The sequence below is a fragment of the Pyrgilauda ruficollis genome, unplaced genomic scaffold (genome assembly GCF_017590135.1).
Source record: "Pyrgilauda ruficollis isolate IOZ18807 unplaced genomic scaffold, ASM1759013v1 scaffold101, whole genome shotgun sequence".
Lineage (NCBI taxonomy): Eukaryota > Metazoa > Chordata > Aves > Passeriformes > Passeridae > Pyrgilauda > Pyrgilauda ruficollis.
Genome location: NW_024508213.1, coordinates 1,833,423 through 1,854,242, shown reverse-complemented (window position 1 = coordinate 1,854,242; position 20,820 = coordinate 1,833,423). Strand labels below are relative to the sequence as shown.

The window sequence follows — 20,820 nt, the reverse complement described above, 5'->3', positions numbered from 1 at the left end:
CTATTTAGGAAAAAGTGAAAAAGTTGTTAACACATAGCATTTTTATCAACCTTTTTCACCTACCTTCACACAGTGGTATGTTGCATTAGCAGCACAGACCAAGTTGTTATTAGGCCAGCCATCCAAATCTGAATCCTCACCACAAATGTGTCCATCACCAGCATAACCTGTCCTACATTCACATTTGTACATTGGATCACTGAAATGGCCCAGATAGATGCACTCTGCAGACTTGTGGCAGCTGTGTGTCTTGTCCTTGCATGGATTCTCAGGTTCACAGACCTATAAATGATGAAGCATATTCAATAAAACCTGATAATCACAGCCAGCTGTGTGTGCCACAACTTCATCAAAATCAGACCAGTTATTTAGAGCTCTGAAGACAGGAACTTTATTTTGATTGTGGTTAGTAAATCATACTGCTCTCTCAGTTCACAACTCCAACAATATGTACAATGAAAATAATTAAAACAAACCACTGGAAAAACTGGACATTATTTAAAAAGCAATTAAAGTGGTTAATTTCAGAACTGTATCTGCCTTCTTCCAGATGTCATTAAACTACAGAAATTACCTGCAACAGAAAGGAGATTGTACTCACCTCTTTTCTTTAGTGTTTTGCCTGACAGTGTAAAGGACTCTCTTATTTTCTTAAATCAGAGAGACCCTAAGTAATTCTTGTGTTCCCCTCGTGTAGTTCTTTGTTACCTCCTCCTTATGACTACATTTTTCATTAGCAGTATTTGAGAATCTTACACAGATGGTTCACATGTAGAATTCACAAGCTGAGCTTACCACAGGTTGATTCAACAGCAACAAAGAGAAGGCAAATCATGACTTCCACTTTAACATTTTTTGTCTTTTCTAGGAAACTGTAGTCCTCAACCTTACTTCTACTTCCTCCTGTCCTTCACCACTGATAAGCTTTGGCCCAATGGAATTTAGGGAGTGAGAACACCAGACGTGTCTGGTAACACTGAAATTAACAGTGTCATACTCATAAAAAAACAATATTAATTCTTCAGTTTCCATTCTCCAGAACAGACATGTTAACCTCAGAGAAAGGAATGCAAAGCAGGGAAATGTTTGCTCCTGGAATTTTAGGCTCATTTGGTATGCAGATGCCTACAAAAAAATCAAACTCTTAAAAAAGCCATCCCAAATTCAGTGTTTTGGTACTCAAAACACAAATACTCTGAAACAACAGTTAGTTATTTCAAGCCATTTTTGTTTGGTACCCAAGTTTATCTTATGCCATCATTCAAAGATATTTCAGATGAGAATTACTCAAAGCCATCAAATTCCCTTCAATATCACTTACTTGCTTCTCTGTCTTGGCAACTTCGAGCCCTACTCCGTAGGGCTGACTTCCTTTATAGCGTGGAGGACACGGCAAGCAGTGGAAACCTGGATTTGTGTTCACACAGCGATGGACCTGATTCACTTTAAAGCAAACATCTGACACAGCTATACACTGCAGGTAAAGAAAGAAAAAAAGGAGAAATCAATTAGATGGATGTGTAATTCCCAAATAATTAATTTTTCATGGTGATTTCATGAAGTTAATGGAAACAAAGCCAATACCTCATCAAGATCTTCACAGAAGGTACCATTGCCAAGGTATCCTGCTGGGCATGCCCCACATGACCAAGAACCATCTGGGTAACTGTTGCATTCTGCTCCAGGAAAGCAAGGATTTGACAAACACCCATCTGGCAAAGACACACAAAACTGAAAATTAAGTAAGGGCATAAAAAGCATGTAAAACTTCATTTAAGAAACAGATATTCTCTGATCATTAGCTTGGATCACAATTGATGCAACAGACTCTTATGAAACTGCTACAGTTAGGGTTATTAAGTGCATTTAAGACTAATTATTATTGATTTAATATGAAAAAAATTACAGATTGCTACATCCAGTTTAATATATTACAGCATACTCAATCCCTATTTAAGAAAGGCATACTTGCTCAAGAAAGTTGGTATCACAAATATATATAAAATCCCACTAAATAGCACTCAAAATAGTTTAATGTCCCCTACTGAAACGAAGGTATAATTAGCAGATTCCTGAGTGTCACTTCATAATTACCCATTAAAGAGATAACAGCAGTGTTGTGATAAGGCACGAAATGATGACACAGACACTGCTGCTCTCGAGGGGAACAAAAAAGAAGCTCTTTTATTTTCTGATTCTAACATTTATAGTTTTCCAAAGGTGACAGTGGATTGGAGGGTGACAGTGCCACCTCTCCAATGCCACTGGACAGACCAAGAGTCCATCAATTCTCTCTACCTCCATGAAAGAATGCAAAACATAAGTTATTTACAGAACTGTGTGTAAGAAAGTTTATTGAAAGTATGTAAACATCAGAAAACTTAACAAAGTCTTACAAAATCAGAGCAACACAGCAGTAATAGTTACTCAGACTGAGAAAAGAATGAATACCAACCAATTGGACAATCCTTCTTATTGCACATATCATGTTGCTTGATATCTCCCACACACAGCTTTCCTCCATACTGTGGCTCTGGACTGTTACAGAGGCGAGACCTCTCACGAATTCCTCCTCCACAGGTGACAGTGCAAGCAGACCACGGAGACCAAGGACCCCACTGGCCATTCACTAAGATATGCAAAAGAGCAGAAAATCACAGGCAGTAAAGTGGGGACATCTGGTGCCAATAACAACAATCCTTCATCAGATCCCTGACTAAAGACAGTTCCTCACTATGTGCATAGAAAGATGATGACAGATGTTTGCACTGAGATAGCAATATTTCAGAAACAAACCAATGAAAAACACCCAACTGCTTCATAGGCATTTTTTTTGCCAATAATTCAAAACAGCATGCCATGCCCACTAGACATGCAAAGAGAAAAAAAGGAGGAAAAATTATACGAAAGTGAAAGTGTATGGAATGAAAGGTCTCTAAAAAAGGTTAAAAGTGTAGATGAATAAGAAGGAATTATAATAGCAATTAATTGTGTTTAATACATAAAAAATGTATACACAAATATCAAAGAAACCTGACTATTGGGGGATTCTATTCCTAACAAGTACAGAGACAGCTTCCTTTTAGAAAGGAAGTATTTATTTTTGATATGCGGAGACATGTCAGTAAAATGGAAATGTCTCAAACTCTTTAATATTTAAAGCCAAATTATAACTTGGAAGGTTTACAAAACCTCTGACTGCATTGTTGCCTTCATTGTCAAAACGCCCTTCTGTGTTATTTCACTGATAAGATAAAATTGTATTTTCCATCATAGAAATTCACTGCCATTTAGATCTGAACAAAGAGAAGGAATTCAGCTGGAATATTATTGTGTTACTTTTGATTCAAGACCACAAACATACCTGGACATGGAACCTTCTCACACTTCTCTGTTTCACGCCCATTTCCCACACAGTTTTTCCCACCCATCTGGGGAATAGGAGAATTGCAGAGGCGGATGCGGGTGATATTTCCCACTCCACAGGTAACTGAACAGGAAGACCAGGGAGACCAGTGACTCCAGCCACCATCTTGACGTACTGCCAGAGAAAAGAGCAAAACTCAAGCAAACAGCCCACTTGCAGCAGTTAGCCTTCTAATGAGCCTCTCACCACATCTGATGAATGTCCCATCTCTTTCCCACAATTTCACTTACAAAGCCCAGCATGCTAGCTCAGGTACTCAAGCACAGCTTTCTTAGGAATTTCAGTAACCAATGTATGACTAACAATTATGCCAGATATTTTACTTAAAAATAAACTTTTCCAATGAAACAAACACTTGTTCAAAATGCCCATGTGGACATCTATCAGTCTCAGCTGCTAGATATTGCCTTAGGTATTATATTAGCCTGGATATCACAGGTACTTGCAATAGCATTAACTAAACTTCTGGAATACCATCCTTGGAAGTGCCTTAAATATAAAAGCAGTTTGATATTTTTCAGAAATCTTCCATGATTACTGTATTCCTAAACACAGATAAGTTAATGGAATGGCCAATCACTGAATGGCAGATGTAAACAGCCTTGAATATCATGTTTATGAACTAAGTGTTAATCTCTAAACCGAGTTCAAACAAAAGACTCTAGTTCATAATGTCAAAGAAAGACTCACTCATCTTTTTTTTTTTTTTTTTTACCATAGCTAAGCCCAGAATGTACATACCTATTAAATTGCCAGGAAAGTGACATTTGACATATTTGAAAGGGGAAAATTGGCAAAGAATCTAATGACAGCTACTTTATTGGTGCATATAGCATTTCTCAAGTACATACTGTCCTGACTAAATTTGGTCTTGCTTTGAGATGTCCAAAGAAGCTTTTAAAATGGAACAAATTTATTACTTACTGCGATGGTCACATTTCTTAAAGCTACACATCCTTGTTTGGATGTGCGGACCTGTGCAAGCACTCCTGGTGACATCACACGACCTTCCTCGCATCTGTGTCCCAGAGCCACAGGTAACCGAGCATTTTGTCCAGTCTGACCATGGTGACCAGCCCTCCTCACTGTCATCAGCTGCAGAGCAAAACGTAAGAAAAAGTGCTTAGCTTTGAAAGTTGCTCTATTATCCTACTTAGAAGATATTCTCTTCTCTTTTTCTGCAGAATATGTACTTTAACATTTAGAACTCTCCTTTTCTAATTTTGCTTTCTCAAGCTGCCACTGACATTACAGAATTATGGTGTAATATAATGAGAGGTTAGTTGAGATAAGAATCCTGGATCTCCATGAACTTGTGTGCAGTGTGTTTGCACAAAGCACTGATCTTTGAAGGAAGAACATCTTGTCTCTAGAATGGACCGAGCCAAAACCTGAGTCCAAACTACCTTTGGCTTCAGAATATAGGTCAGTGTGCTACATGGCCCCACCTTTGAAAGCTGCATAATGGTGAACATGATCAAGAGCACATTGTAAGAATATCCCCTATGCTCTGAATGGGCAAAAAAATGTGACACATGACTAGGGAGAAGCATGCTTTTAGCATGCTTTTAACATTTTATGTCCAAGGTAGCTAAGCAGATTATCACCTTAATTCTAAGCAACCAATATAATCAAAGAAGATAGACTCCTTCAGAGGGTAACTTCAAGCACCCAAGTTATGTATGATCTTTGCATACATACAAATTCTACATTTGATCTTACCTGCCTTGACATCTTACTTGTTTTAAGCTTTCAAAAACACTAGTAATGATTTTCAATAATGCCAAAGACTATCTATCTTTCTCCACAGCTAAATACTCACAATGAGAGCAGACTGGACAGCATTCACCTTCAACAAAAACTGGATCAGCACAGGAAACTGCTGGGCAGGTGATTTGATTGCACACAATTTTGGAATCCTAAAGGCAAAGAAATCAATTTACTGATTTATGCTCACAGAGAGGTAAATTAAGGTGGGCATCTGGGGAAGTTTCATGTGTGGAAATGTTTTGAATCATGGACATGGGGACTACTTTTTATAAATGTCATTATGGACAGTTGAGCTGGAACTCCGTTTCTGCAGAGAAGAATATTTCCAAAATCTTACCTGGCAAATGCACTTGGTGCAGCTATCCACAATCCAGTTTTCATTATCCGCAAAGACACGGCCATCCTGCCAGCAAACTGGTTGGTTCTTCATTGTTTTGTTAGGCCCAATCAGTTCCCACATAATTTGGTTCTCTTCAGACTAGAAGATGAATTTAATGCAAACAAATTGTGTATTCCATATGCAAACTGTTTTAAATAGACAAAACTGAAATATGATTGCACTAAATTCTTCCATCAAAGAAGAATTTTATGTATTTTATTTTTATGTATTTATGCACATAAGGAAGATGATCTTAAGTATTGCAGTCCCGCATAACAATTCTTCTAGCAATGGTACAAACACAGTCACACAAGACTAAGGGAAATCTGTTCTTAGTAATTTTGCTTTATTCTAACACAGCTCATCTTTAGGTGAGAAGATTTTACTCCTGACACATATGGCACACTAATAAAATTCCTTCAGAAATAATTAGCTGATTCAGAATAAGAAGAGGGGCAGACTTCAGCAAAACATCACCATCATACTTCAACTATGAAAATCCCATACATTTACCAGCAGTTTAGGTACCCCATGTAGCCACTTACTGAGGTATTCATAAATGGTGTAAATATGGTAATAAGGCTTTAACTGTATGAAAGCAAGGTTGGGATTGCTAGCTGCCAATTTCCAAACCTTTAGAAGGATTTCCCCCATGTATGAGTGCATATGTGTGTGTGTGTGTGTTCTTTTAAACCCAGTCTGTGAAAACCAAGCCTTGATTAAAGTGTTATACTCAAGAACTACCAATTCATCTCAATGAAAAGAGGACATCTTTACATTACACAGAAATATTAACAGGTGTTCATATGCAATATAGTAATCTCTATTAAATACCCTGGCATAAAATAAGGAAAGAAAGAGCACTGCACAGCAGACCTCCATGAGTTCTCCAGACTTGCAGGTACCTACCACTTTTTGGAGGTTGTCAGCCAAGTTGTTGACCACAATGCGCAGGCCGGTGAGCTCTGTGAACATTGATCCCAGCTCCTCACAGGAGCGGTCACAGAACTCGGCCTTCGGTTTCTCACCCACGTACTCGATTGTGACAGCAGGGCTCAAGTGAAGGATTTCAGTGCTCTCATTGATGGTATTCACTTCAGCTGGTAGCGAGAGAATGAAAGAGAAGAGAAGTATATACAAAGCTTTTCCACAGATTACAGATTTCTGCTGAAATCACAGATTGGCACCCATAGGTAGGGTTTAAACACATCTATTTTGGCACAGCTTCATGCTTATTATACCCATGAATAAAAGAGGGGTTAGATGTCAGCTGGTTCCAATTATAGGCTTTCCCTTTTCAAACTTAAGAGCCAAGTGGTGTCTCACATGGCCCTCACTTTAAAATTGTTGGCACTGCAACACATTAATTTATGAAGGCTAACAAAAGGATACAGTATCAAAAAAGCAAACCTATTTTATCCACTCAGACATAAAAGGTTTCCGATTTTTTCATGACCTATCACATTTCCTCAAGGCAGAGAAAAAGTCAGGAGAAAGAGTTTCCTTGCAGAAAGTCATTGTCCTTTTCTTCCATAAATTCCATGGTTGGATCAAATTTGGACCTTTATGCCATGTATACCAGACAGGGCTGCTCTATACTGCACTGCCCAGTATTAAACTCAGAGAAGCTGTTATTAAAACAGTTCCAAACTCCAAAACAGTCTTCCAAAAGACAGATTGTAACTAAAACAGAATTTTGCATGCATTAGACAGGGAGAACTGGACATGTTCTAATATAATTTTAAAAGACATCCCTGTCTACAGTAAATTCCTGAAAAATAACATAACAGAACACATTATTTTAATTAATTAAAAAGCACATAGATAACTAAATAAAACAGTCTATGTTCTGTTAAACATTTGAATCTCCATCAGGTGGAGATTCCATGGACACTTTCTCTAAGGACTCCATGAGAAACTCAAAATTGGTATCATCCATACAGCAATCCATATTTCCCTATCTCTCAATAAAGACTTCTTTACCAGATTTAGAGACTTTGGAATAGCTCAGTGTTACCAAAGAGAGAAGACAAGCAAAGGATATAGCAATTTGAATAGGAGAAATCTGCACAGGAACATGTGTCATAAAACACACGTGTCAAAACCCCAATACCATTCAGTGTTGACAAATCACCAAAGGTGGCAAATCTTCAGAAATGTTAAGGGCTTGATTTGATGCTTTACCATACAATGTAAAGTGTGATATATAAATATAAAAGGAAATGAAAACAGGAGCAAAGTATTCACTCATGTGGAAGGGTAAAAACAAAAGAACAAAGAATCAACCCACAATATGACATTGATTACTTCTCAACCAAACTTAAAACTATTGGCTTGATGTGCTTTTAAATTAGCTATGAAACATCTGCCACTAGCCAAGGTCTACAAAAAATTGTTCTCAGTTTTCTAAAGTTGAAGAAATTGTTCAGCTTCATTTACAGGATGGGAGAAAACCACATAGCAGATCAGAACTCTCTGTGTCATAACAGTTTATTTCAGCTGCTTTTTGGTTCCCTGGAAAGAATGTAATTTTCCTACCACATTGGAACTAGATTTCTCAGATCCCTCCACAGCACTTCTCAGATCATTAATTTCATATTTTTCAAGCCAACATGGAGTGTGCCTTGACCGGAACATTCTGAGGACATTAATAAAGTTGCAATCTCAGCAGGAAACATAAACCAAAACTATGTTAGAAGAACTAAATCCTCACTTCCTACTGGTACTTGGCAGTGACTGAAAGAAGATGCCTGGGGATCACTGAGAAATTGGTTCTCTTCTGCTGGCTTCCTGCTAATTTCCTAAGGACCAGATGATTAAAATGAGAAATCAGAAGAGCAAAATGTGCATCCTCTCACATATGCAAATATCATTCTGTTGATATAATTCAAAAAGGGATTTTATTGATGTTCCTATTTAGGTGTGTTTTTGTCATCTTTCCTATCCAGTGCAGTGTATAAATCCTGCCTAAAGGATCAGCAGTCACCACACTACAGACATACTTTCCTACCCTCAACCAAACAGCAATCCCAAGCCATTGTTTCACTATATGCCACATTCCCATATTAGGTTTAAAGATGCATTGGGAAAACACAGTCCTGTCTCCTTTTGTGTCCTTAGCGCTGAGGGAACTTCATTGGTAACATCAGCCTTGCTGTCATGGGACATTAACATATAAATATGTCATCTTAATGCCTGTAGTTTAGGTCAATGAGTCTGCCATCAAAATAGGAAAATATCTTGGGGTCAGCAAAATCATTCATGGCTTTTCAACTGTGGTAATGTCATTAGCAGCATCCCCCAAGTTTCAATACTGGGCCCAGTCTTGTTTAACTTATCCATCAATGACTTGGATGAAGGGACAGATGCCTCCTCAGAAAGTTCACAGATAACACAAAGTTGGGAGGAGTGACCAATACCCCCAGAGGACTGTGCAGACCTTCAGAATCACCTCAACAGGCTGCAGAGATGAGGAGAGAAGAACCATTCTGCTCCTCTCCTCATCCTCAGCCATATCTGGAGTGCTGTGTCCAATTCTCCTCAGTAGGCTCCTCAGTACAAGAAAGATATGGAGCTCCTGGACTGGGTCCAGCCACAGACTGCAAAGTTATTTAAGGGATTGGAGCCTCCCTCTTATGAGGAAAGGCTGAGGGAGCTGGGCCTGTTCAGCCTCAAGGAGAGACAACTGAAAGGGGACCTCATCAAGGTGTATAAATATCTAAAGGGGATGGAGCCAGGCTCTGTTAAGTGATGCCAAGCAATAGGACAAGAGGCAATGGGCAGATCTAATGCACAGGAAGTTCCACCTGGATATGAGGAAGAACTTCTTCACTGTGTGGGAAACCAAGCACTGGAGCAGCTGCCCAGAGAGATTGTGGAGTCTCCCTCACTGGAGATATTCAAGCATCACCTGGACACAACTCTGTGCCACGTGCTCTGGATGACTCTCCTTGAGCAGGGGGGTTACATTGATGATGCCCTGCAGTCCTTTTCCACCTGACCCATTCTGTGAGTATGTAACTAAGCTGGATAGGCAATGTCAAACTCTGACACACACATAAAAAACTCTCGACTAACTTTGATGGCCTCACTGTGCTATTAGTTGTTTTCTGTTTACCGCATAAGAAATTTCCATCTTGTAGTGTTCTCTAGGGGTTGCAAAGTAAAAGCAGAAATACTGTGAATTATTTGCTAAATAATTCCCAGTAAGGATAAAACAAAAACCCCAAATCTGTATAATTTATAGTACTGAAAATTTGGCAATTAACAGATGTGATAAAAATACATTAAGAAAATATGATCTGTTGGTTATCAGCAGCTTATAGCTGTACAAGAATTCCTCCTAAGGTATGTATTAGCATGAAGAATTCAATTATTCCTTCAGGCTCCCATTGGTTTCCTCTTCATAGTAGAGGTACAGTAGTGGTGATATTTCAAAACATTTAGTACTCATTTGAAGAAGTCAAGATCGGCTATTGTTTAATTTCTGGATTTTGCATAAACAAGGAAAAAATTGAGTTCAATCTGCTTAACTGATTTTCTATATACCACATATTTTAGCAAAGTAACAGAAATAATGGCATTTCAGGTGGCAGGAGTTTCAAACAAAACCCTGAAGTCCTGTCTTGTGTACCCACAACATTCCTCTGACACATTGAGCTGGCTCTGATCCTTAACTGAGCTCTTGTCAGCTACAAGCAGTGGGAGGTAAAACAGTCAACAGCTCCTATAAAATTGAGTACAAAACCTTAGCACGTATTTGACAAATAATCCTAATTCTTTTATGGGGAATACATTACACACCTACACAGAATGCTCCCCTCCTGGCAGGGTAAGCATGAACTGGACTAACAAGAATACATGTCAGCCCTTAACATACATGCCTTCCATCTCTCTTCCTTTGATTTCTTATTTTCCTGAGGCTGTTTTGATTAACAATACATTGGGAGTCAAACCCAAAGCCTCTTTCAGTCGAAGGTATTGTCACGGAATTCAGTGTCTTTAAGCATGGCAGAGTAGTTTGTGGGCCCATTGACAGAATTCAGAAGCAACGCTACCTGTCTTGTGTACAAAGGACTGCAGAAAACGCATGTAAGAAAATGTATATTTTCCTACATATATGCTTTTTTCCCTTTCATTTCTACTAATTTATTGCTCAACACTTTTTTCCCCAACTTAAAAACAGAGGTTCAGATTTATAAACCTAAGTAACTGAACTAAAATAATAGGCTAGAAAGTAGAAATGACGTCATATAAACATATAAGTACTCATTACCACCAAAAAGCAACTTATGCTCCTTTTCATTTCAAAGGGATCTGTTGCCTGGTTTTAGGAGAATATTTCACAACTAACATTTCTAATTTTCATATTCAACTGAACAGTATTAACAAGATAACAAAAGCCTTACTTGACTGGCTTCTCTGGCATCCTTTCTTACGCAGAACATCCTCTACTGAAGTATCAAAGATTAACTGAATATTTTGCAAAAGACCCTGTAATCATAATTTTAAAAAGCAATTAAAAGCAGTAAGATCAATCTTTGAGTAACTAAAAACTGATCTGTCTCAATTCCATGCTACTGACTGGATTCAGACATAAGCAAATACATAAAAAACAATCTACAAGTCATTAAACCTGACTGACAGGAAAAAAAAAAAAAAGTGGTTATAGCTTTTTTATATACAATTTCAATATTATAAGCCACAAAGCTAGGTATGCACTGAAACAAGTAATAATAAAATATATTAATCTGCTACAAGCTCAAATCTCCATTTTCATAGTGAATTTTAGACTTGTCATAGGGTCAAAGCCAACTTTTCTGCACCATCACACTTGCATCCTTAGCCAGTCATTCCCATGCACCATAGTTCACCGCCTCCTCAATTGTGTTGATGCTATCCTGAGACAACACTCTAAAACCAGACTGGTATCTATTTTACCTGGGAAAAAAATACTCAAAGAAAAAAAATAATAAATTAAAAACCAGATTGTTTCAGTGAGCCACTTAACAGTACAGCTTCAGAACCAGTTGTATGAGCACTACTGATGGAGTAACATAGTCACAGAGGCAGGAATGGAGAGGCTGTGGGCAAGAACTTCTGAAGTCCCTGTCAAAACTGGTCATCCCATGGATCCAAACTCCAGCATATCAGGCTCTGGCTGAAAACTAGATGGCACAACATGAGAAAGAAAGGGCTTTTTGAAATTTTTGGAGCCATGAGTTCAAGTCCGACTTCAGCTCTGACTGAAAAAAAGCCATCCTTAAAACAGTTGGGCCAGATCACATCACTAGATTATGAGGCGGAAGGTTGCTTTGATTTGATAGGAAAACCAAAATGCTTATAATTGCTTCATCTCAAATGTTTTCCACAAAAAGAAAAATAATCTCATTTACAGGACTGATCAAAACTTTTTCTTGTATTTATTTTCTCAATTTTTTCCTCTTTTTAAAATTTAAATTGAAAAGAAACATTCAAAATGGCAAAACAGGATGTTCTGTTACAGGATGGACCAACACAATATGCTTCAGCTCCATTAAAAATTCTTTTTTTTCTTCTTCCAAATAGAAAAATAAAAATATTGACATGTTCTGATGATTTGAATAGATTAATTCAATGTAAAAACAGTTGTTCAAGAAATTCACAAAAAATTCTACTAAATCACCACAAAACATCTCTAGAAGTCTTACATCTGGAAGAGAAAAGGGATGGTTGCACAGAAAACCCAAAAATTGGTCTTGCATACTTTTTCTGGATTTAGACTTTGCTTTGCCTTTGCTTCAGGAACCCCAAAATCACACAACACAGATCCAGCAATTAATAGAAGCACACTCTGAAGAAAGTCTGCTTGGGAACACCTGTGATCCCATCAAATCCCAGAATCATTGGGACAACAAAACTGCACCCACTGCATCTTCCCAAACTACTTGCAGTTACCTTCTTACCACACCAGAGACCCAAGCTTCTGCAGGTCACCTACCCTGAAATGATTCTCCCGACTGGACCCTTTTGCCACATACAGCCTGCTGCTCTCTGCTTTCAGATGCTCATAGAAAGGCTCCTCCAGGATGAAGCTGTCAATAAGGTCACAGCCAACATAAAGGTTGTAGTTCTCCCCCGTTATCTGCACGGTGAGGTTCTTCCACTGGGAGTCAGCAAGGTCCACATCTTCCAGGGAAATCACATTCTGGAAGCCATCCACCCAATAGATAAGGTCCAGGGTGTTGGCCCGGCCATTGGAAATGATCTCAAACTGCCTCTCACTGATGCCAGGACCCTCTAAAGCAAGGACAGTGCCTCTAGATTGCCTGTCCTGCCTCAGGGTGGCTGAGAGGATAAAGCCCTCATTCTGCCGTATTAGTTTTAGGATCTTTTTTAGTTTTTCGGGTTTACATGGAGGAATATGGTCAAACCGAATGAAACGATATGCTGGCATAGTGGGGTCTGGGCCCCGGAACACCTTTGCTCCAATTGTCTTTCGGTTTATGTTACTGACTTGAAGTAAATCAAAGGTAGTCTCCTCTTCCTTGTCACCATCTGAAAAAGTTAACAGCATGTGACAATGTGTCTACAAGTCTTACAAGAAACAGCACTGTACAGTACACTTAGTAACTAGTAACTGCAATTGTATGACAGACCTTAAGGACCATCAGAGTAAACTCAGTACTTTCTGGTCTCCACAAATGGAACTGTTCCTACAAGAAGGCAAGTGAATCGTATTTTCTACCTGAAATTTTCATTTACATGAAAATTCTCTCCTTCTATGTGTACAAACACATTTCATTATACACTTATACATAAGGCTTCATATTTTATAGCACTATATTATACATACTTTTACATATATATCTATTCTGTAGGCCATGTATATGCCTACACATGGATACATGCAGCAATTTATTCATTAGGTATTTTTTATATATGATCGGATAAGGAACTTGAGACAATTTCTGTATTTTGACTACCAGATAATGGAAAATCAAATTATGAGAGTCCATATGCCTACACAACAACCGAAAAAAAGAGATTTGCTTTTAAAGATTGTAATTAAGAAATCAGATGTAAATGAGGGTCTGGCACTGTGCCAATTTGTATTCTACTTCTATTTGGTCTGTAGATGTTTATTTCTTTATTTTTATCTTTTTAAAATGTTGATCCCACTCAGTGATTCTGTTTATGTTACTTTCACCATACATTTCCATCACACAGAAAAGTATAACATCAATTATTTCTGGGATTATATACATTTTAATCAATAATGTCTAAAGAAAGCAATTTTGAGATAATAATATTGAGAAATCTTCATTTAGCACTGGCAAGGTATATGTACCAAAAATACCCTAGGCACTTATAAAAAAATCCTTTATGATTACTTTGCCCACCATAGTACAGGTAAGCCAACACTTTACAACTTTTAACTTTGGGAGTTAGTCTGTACCCTGTTAAGCAGTGTCTGAACTTACCCTGAGCATTTGAGGAAACCCACACGGTTAACAAGACAGCAAGCCACAACAACCCTCTCCTCTTCAGCATAACTTCTATGAATAAACCAAAAAGAAGTATGTATTAGGGAAATTATATTTATCAGCTACAAATAGTGCAATTTTCTTTATGAAATGCCATAAACAGCAACTATATATATAAAACAAGAGTTTTTATTTTGACTGATTCTTGTAACACTTATTCTGGGTCTACTCTTGATGGCAGAAGTAAAATGTGACATCAGGTGAAGGCAAGAGGAATTATGGAAATGTCCTTAATAAAAAGGAAATGCATACAGAAAATATACCTTATTATTTTTGTAATGAAATTTCAGTAGCTGACATAGAGACCATATGACACTACATATGGTCAGGAGATACAGCTTATGGCTGGCACATCTTTACTTTGGAGCACAATATTCAGCCAAAAATCCTTGTAGGATAGTGGGATCTAAACCGGATGATGGTTCCAAGTAATAGGGGTACTTTTCAGTACCGTGATACAAACACTCTCTTCCATATATATAAAAATATATACAATCCTCTGTACCCAACCACAGCTGGATAAAGTGACTCTTAACGCGATGCCGGGTTTGCCCTGTAGCACTGTGCAGTTATAAACCACGTAATTGCATCTCCATATGTGTCTCAGCTCACAATGAATGGAGAAGAAGCATTCCCCCGAATGCGCAGAAATCCAGTTCTCTGCGTACAGCCAAATAATTTCAACACTGCCAACGCCACACATTATAGAAAGGACTCAGGGATGCCGCCAGCGCTTCCCGTCTACATTTTCTTTGTTCTACCCGGAACTTTTATTACCTGGCATCGCCAGGGTACCACCGCTACGGCCAACTACCGGCAGCCGTCAGGATGCCTCTCTCACCTCTCGAACCCAGGGGCTCCTGGCGGGACAGACCCTGCCTGGGCGGTGGGCGCGGCGACGGCAGAGCTGCTGCGGGCAGGTGCCACACACCCGCCTGCCCACGGCTGCTCCCCTCACCCCGCACCCCGATTGCCGCGGGGTCGGCAGCGGGGCGACTGCCCACGGCGAGCTCCGAGCGGGCGGCGGCAGAGCGGGCTGACAGCCGCCTCCGCCCGCCGAGCGGGCTTCGCGGCAGGCACGGCACCTCGCCACCCGGCGCCTCACCTGGCATCGGGGAGCCGACGGCGACCTGGGGCTCTACGGGGCGAGGCCGGCCGAGACTGGAGCGCGATGCCACGCGATGCGCTGCTGCCGACGCCGTGGCGAGTCCCTCCAGGGCACCGCGCCCCGCGCCTTTATGGGCTGAGGGCCGGGCCCCGCTGTCAATCAGTGGCTCCGAGGCGCACCCCCGGCTCGCCCCTCCGCGGCGGTGACATAAACCCCCGCCGCCCCCTCCCCACCTCGCCTACCTGCGGGGCCATCCCCCGCTCGGGCCCGCCTCCGGCGGGCGGTGCAGGGGCGGTGCGGGGGGCGGGCAGGCCGGCAGCGGCCTCCCCTCGAGCAGCGGAGCGGCGCTGTCGGTGTGGCGGAGGGCGAGCGCGGCAGAGCTCCCGGGAGGCGGCGCCAGGCCCCGCGGCGGGGCAGGAGCGCGGCCGGGAGCCACCGTCGGGGCCAGCCGAGCCCGGGCTAGCGAAAGAAACCTCACTCTTAGGCTGATCCTAGACACGTTAGGAGAACTGAGAATTGTCTCCACAAGCAGGGACTCCAGTCACAAACATTGAGTTTTAAAGGTCATCGTCCTGAAGAGCAGCCAGCACAGTCTCCGGCATCACGCTCCACAGACAGCAGGAGGATGGATCCCTGTAGTAGGTCTACGCACAGAACCTGCCATGACACGTGGATACATTTCAAAAGTCAAAGGGGAAGACCATGATCCCACCGCTGAGTCCTGAACTGGGGTTCCAGAATATCTGTGAAAGAATCCTTCAGCTGATGTGAAGAGGCATGGATTTGGCTCAGTTGCCCGCAGAATCCAAGAAATGTAGCCCTGTCAAATGCATAGGTGGACAAACTTCACAAATCTTAACACACAAAAAAACAAAACCAAAACAAATCCCCCCCCCCCCCCGAAAACAAAAACAAACAAACAAAACAACAACAACAACAAAAAAATAAAACAGCACAGGAAGTCATTAACTTTGCCCATCACATTTTGAAATTCCAGTAGAAAAAGGTTTTGATATTTCAGAGCTCAGAAGACTTTAATAGGCTCAATCTGTCACTACAGCAGAAACTGCCAATGCAAGCACTGCTCCCTTTCCATTTGCCACAGAAGCTTCTTCCAACTTGGCTGGCCTTGGCCTTGCAGGATAGCAGGAGCCAAGGAGCCTTCCCCTTTCTCACAGGGTCCGGGCAACTGAGCCAAGATAGGAGGGAGAGGGCTTTTTTGTCTTCCTAAGACATTGGGTTTTCAGTTTTGCAAAACCTCAAGAATTTAAAAAAATAGTTAATGATGCTCACAAAACCTCAAATTCTAGTCCGTTTACTCATCCCTCCTGCTATATTAAAACTTAGTCTTTATATCTATATATGTAGCTGTGTGGTGTGTTTTCCACTAGATTGAACTCTGCTGGGATAACTCTCATCAGGAAGCTGCTCTAGGATTACAGCTGGAGAAGAGAATGAAGCAAAGTGTTTAAGAGACCAAGAAACTATCTTTGAGATAGTTTCATTAATTATTTGTACACTTATATGGAAAGCCTTTTTACAAGAGAAAATTTTAAGTCAATAAAATAATAAATTAAAGAGACAAATTTTATTGTGTCAGCTTCTAACCAGCTGCCTAATAGCAAATCTTTCCTTTCTATCTCTGTGAGTGTTATAGGAATGAAGAATTGATAGTATATTGTTTTGAGCTGAGTGGTTTATATATAGGATGGTGACCTTTGAAAAGACAGTTTTGATTGTACTCTTTCCACAACCATGAAAATGCTTACTTGCTCACTTTCCCTCTGGCCACCTTGGAAGAGGTAAACATCTTCTTTCCAAGATTCCTGATGGAAAGTCTCAAAGAAACAAATATGCACTCTGCTTTGCGCAGTGAGCCAATGTACATGTGCAAACATTGGAATAACATTCATGTGTCTCAATTTGCCTGATTTTTCAGTGCAAAGGGAAAGTGAACTATGGTAATTAGAGAGATTGTAAAGTCAGATTTGCTAGCATATAGGAACACAACTGAGATAACAGTAGATCTCATACTGATGGTTTTCTGTAGTATTTTACTTTCACTACTCCAGACCGACACATCAGACAAGAGCACAGGTCCTTAACTTCTCATCTCTTTATGCACCTCCCTTTGCCTTTTTCAGTCTACTGTTTTCCTTCTGTACTAGCCCTTGGGACCTTCCATTTTGGATCATGTAAACATCGTACAAGGTAACATACATTACTGAAAATCACTGGGGAACGTCAGGATTCTGGTATGGCACTGTCTCAGAAGGAACTGTGATTTAATGGTTGTCCACCAAATATTCCCTGGTTTTGCCTAGGACTTTATCACTGACATTCTGACTTAGCTTGACTTTGGGGAAGACTTGAGCTCTCCTACATTAGAAGGAATCCCAGTAACGTGGAATATGCTTTACATGCTAATTTTCTTTCTTTTACTGATTTTCTGATAAAATTGAAACTGTGCTTTTGACATGATCCAAAAGAAAAATTCTGTGACTTTTGCTGGGTGAAATTCTGATCTTTTTTTTTTCCTCTTCTGACAAAAGCATCCCCACTAGTTGAAACAGATCTAGTTGCATGAGCATGATAAGGTCCTTCAAGTTTTATCCTGCAGTCCTGGATTTCACCTGTGGCTGATAGTCATTCTTACAAAAAAGCTGTCAAAAAGCCATGAAGAATTTTTCTTTTTTTTTTTCTTCCAGTGGTGGAATTTGATTTTCATAATTCCCTGTATTGAGGTTGCAAAACTGAAGCAGGTAACGTAAATTAGCATGTGACTCAGTTACTGAGTTTCTTGAATGAGCTAGTAGGGACAAGGGAGAGACACCTGACTGCTTCCTCTGATAACATGTTTAAGTACTTCAGCTAAATGCAGATTTTGAGTCCTGGAACAGAATACACAAGGGAGGGAATTCATCTATGATGAGGAGAGAGGCAGTTTTGACCAAGTTTTATGTATGCTTTACTTTAAGTTCTGGTGCCAGATAACAATGGATATCATAATCAGGTACTTAGCCTTCTGCTCTTTGTTTCAGAGGAAGAAGTGTTTTGGGCTTGTTTTAAACCTTCCTTAAGTAATTTCCAGGTATAAAATATATCCAGATACAAATGCTAATGCATTCTGTCAGAACAAATGGCCATCGATTGCACAAGCACCAGTTGGTATCCTTTTACAGTAAACTTGTCAAAGAGGGAAATACTGCTACTACCCGTTTGCAAACTTCATCTTTACTTTAAAATGGGCTGTACACAAAAACTTGTGCAGTGGTTTCAGCAGGAAGACTTTGAGTTTAAAGCTAAGTCCATGTCTGAGTGTTTTGTTACATTGGTTCCTACATGATTTAACTGGTGTCACACAGTAAGTTATGGAAAGAGCCATACGTAAGTGGAACCCAAGACTCTTTACTCATGGTCAGAAACCTGGATCTGGAAACCCTTTTTATTCCCTGTTCTTGCAGTACATGTGACAAAACAAATATCCATCTACAAACAGTTAACTGTGTCCTTAACCGTTTTACAGAATTTTTGTACTCTATCGCCACGTGAGCTGCTGAACATATTAAGAGTGCCAAGTATTTTCAGCCTCCAAAAAGGAACATTCCCCTATGAAGTGCAGTGCAAATGAGCACTGAAAATGTTCTGTAAATCCCATGTTGCTGCTCTGGGTTAAAAAAACCTCAAACTCTGTACCAGATTCAGAACAAATTTATTACCCAAAGACCTGCTTTTGTTCAACTTTGTTGCATAGTTTCACATTCTATCACAGAATTATTGATGTTTTCAGTTACAACAGGATAAAGTCACTAAAGCACTGACTTTTAAGCTAAGACTATCCTTACAGGCTGTAATATTATAATTTTTATTATATTTCCAATACCATGATTTCTGTATGTCGAATGGGATTTGTTCTGTTGTATCTGCATATGTTCAAAGCCAACCCATTCTCCAAACTTTTAAATTATTGGGATTAAATCTGTATTTAGAAGTAAAACATGCTGAAGTTGACAGTAGCTTTAGCTGAGGGGTAAGTGAATACAACTAAAATTATTATTTCAGTGGTCCAGCTGGATTTTAAAAGTTGTTTGGGGGAACAGATGCCATTCATTTCAGGAGGATGTAGCCAAACTACTTTTGCAGGCTTGGACCTAGTTTCTTTTCATTTAGTTAGCTGAAACAAAATGCCAAATGCTTACTGAGAGCTCAATGAGCTATAACAAATGTTTGAATGATCTTAGTCTAAAAAGAATTTTTTTATTGCAATGAGACCCACACTTTTGTTTCATCAGAATTATGATGAGTCTTTGCCTTACCTGCGCAACTGCCCTGTGCAATGTGGATTATTCCCACTGCTGTGTGTGTTGACTGTTGGGGGGCCCATCCTGAGAGGAGGGTGCAAACACAGGAGAGGACCCCTTTTCTTGGAAGACATGCAGTCCCTTGACCAAGGGTACTGCCTCTGCTATGCTTTCTCTCTCCTTCCAGTAAGGCCCTGGGTGTCTGAACTCTTCTCCTTGGCCCCATTTTTCTATAGGTACAGCAGGTTGGCTGGCTGTCAGCAAAATATGGCTCACCAGGTACAGTGTGTCCCTGAAACATGGGATTCACAGAGTCTGGAGAGATTGGGGGGCATAACTGGGTAGAGAAACTAATAGAAGAAAGCTCCAACAGGCCAAGAAAAAAAAAAAAAAACCATACTGAAAAGAGTTGAAATTGGTTGCAAAAAATTTGTAAGGCCACAGAGAAGAGTCTGGGGGTTTGATATATCTCCATATGTTCAAAACTCCCACAGATGGAGTCATGAGTCCCACAGGATGAAGAGATGAAAGAAGGCAATTCATGAAACTGCTACTGCTGGTTGTGTCGCTAACTGGGAGAAAGAACAGCATTAAGCTGTGACCTGATAATGGTTATGAAGATTTATGAAGATTAAAGCTGAACAAATAATTCCTTTTTTTTTTTTTTTTTTTTAACTCTGTTTTTGCCTCTTTTTCTCCTTGTAAGAACAGCCACACTCAGACCACATTTTCCCTAGCACATTAATAATCTGGGTGTGGTCATATAGCTGTTACTTGAATTGTTGATAAATATTTAAAATCCAACTCATCTTGCTTAGCTGCAAATGGTTAGAGGAGTCAGATGGCAGCATTTTTGCTCCCCAGTTAGCACACCATCACTTCCCAAACAAATACTTGGCTACAGATGTTAAAAGTAGGACCTTTTACAGTACTTATGCTTACAAACATCCATTTTGCTCTGAAATATCTCTGAAAGACACCATCCACATAGAACAAAATAATTTCAACCATCCTCTGAAAGAGTTCAAAGGTAAAGAAAGTCAGTTTTGCTGTTATATTCTGTGTTTCACTGTAGTTGTCTCTGCTCTTGAAGAGGGCAATGAATTTGGTTTAGTCATATAATGGAATGCTGAAAAATATTCCTTACATACACCAGGAACAAAGCCATGTATCTTCACACATATTCATTGCAAATTTGCCACTTCTTGCAAGTTACTAGCCTTTAATTTATTTGTTTGTGATTAGCTTTGTGTTTTGCTCTGTTGAAGGACTAATTGCCTTCACATCAGTGATAGACTACAAGGAAACTG

At 39.9% G+C, this 20,820-nt stretch overlaps 1 protein-coding gene across 1 annotated transcript in view; it reads right to left on the bottom strand.

Moving 5' to 3' along the window:
• THBS2 (thrombospondin 2) overlaps window positions 1-15,462 on the bottom strand; it is a 34,225-nt gene extending 18,763 nt beyond the window's left edge. Inside the window, exons 1-13 of the mRNA XM_041469031.1 lie at window positions 15,207-15,462; window positions 14,039-14,113; window positions 12,556-13,112; window positions 10,985-11,069; window positions 6,486-6,676; window positions 5,535-5,675; window positions 5,250-5,346; window positions 4,352-4,522; window positions 3,365-3,541; window positions 2,456-2,629; window positions 1,585-1,712; window positions 1,322-1,474; window positions 64-282 (exon numbers count right to left, since the gene is read on the bottom strand). Coding sequence (XP_041324965.1) covers window positions 64-282; window positions 1,322-1,474; window positions 1,585-1,712; window positions 2,456-2,629; window positions 3,365-3,541; window positions 4,352-4,522; window positions 5,250-5,346; window positions 5,535-5,675; window positions 6,486-6,676; window positions 10,985-11,069; window positions 12,556-13,112; window positions 14,039-14,113; window positions 15,207-15,213 — 2,175 coding nt within the window. The 5' untranslated portion in view covers window positions 15,214-15,462. The remainder of the gene's footprint in view (window positions 1-63; window positions 283-1,321; window positions 1,475-1,584; window positions 1,713-2,455; window positions 2,630-3,364; window positions 3,542-4,351; window positions 4,523-5,249; window positions 5,347-5,534; window positions 5,676-6,485; window positions 6,677-10,984; window positions 11,070-12,555; window positions 13,113-14,038; window positions 14,114-15,206) is intronic.
• Window positions 15,463-20,820: the final 5,358 nt, after the last annotated feature.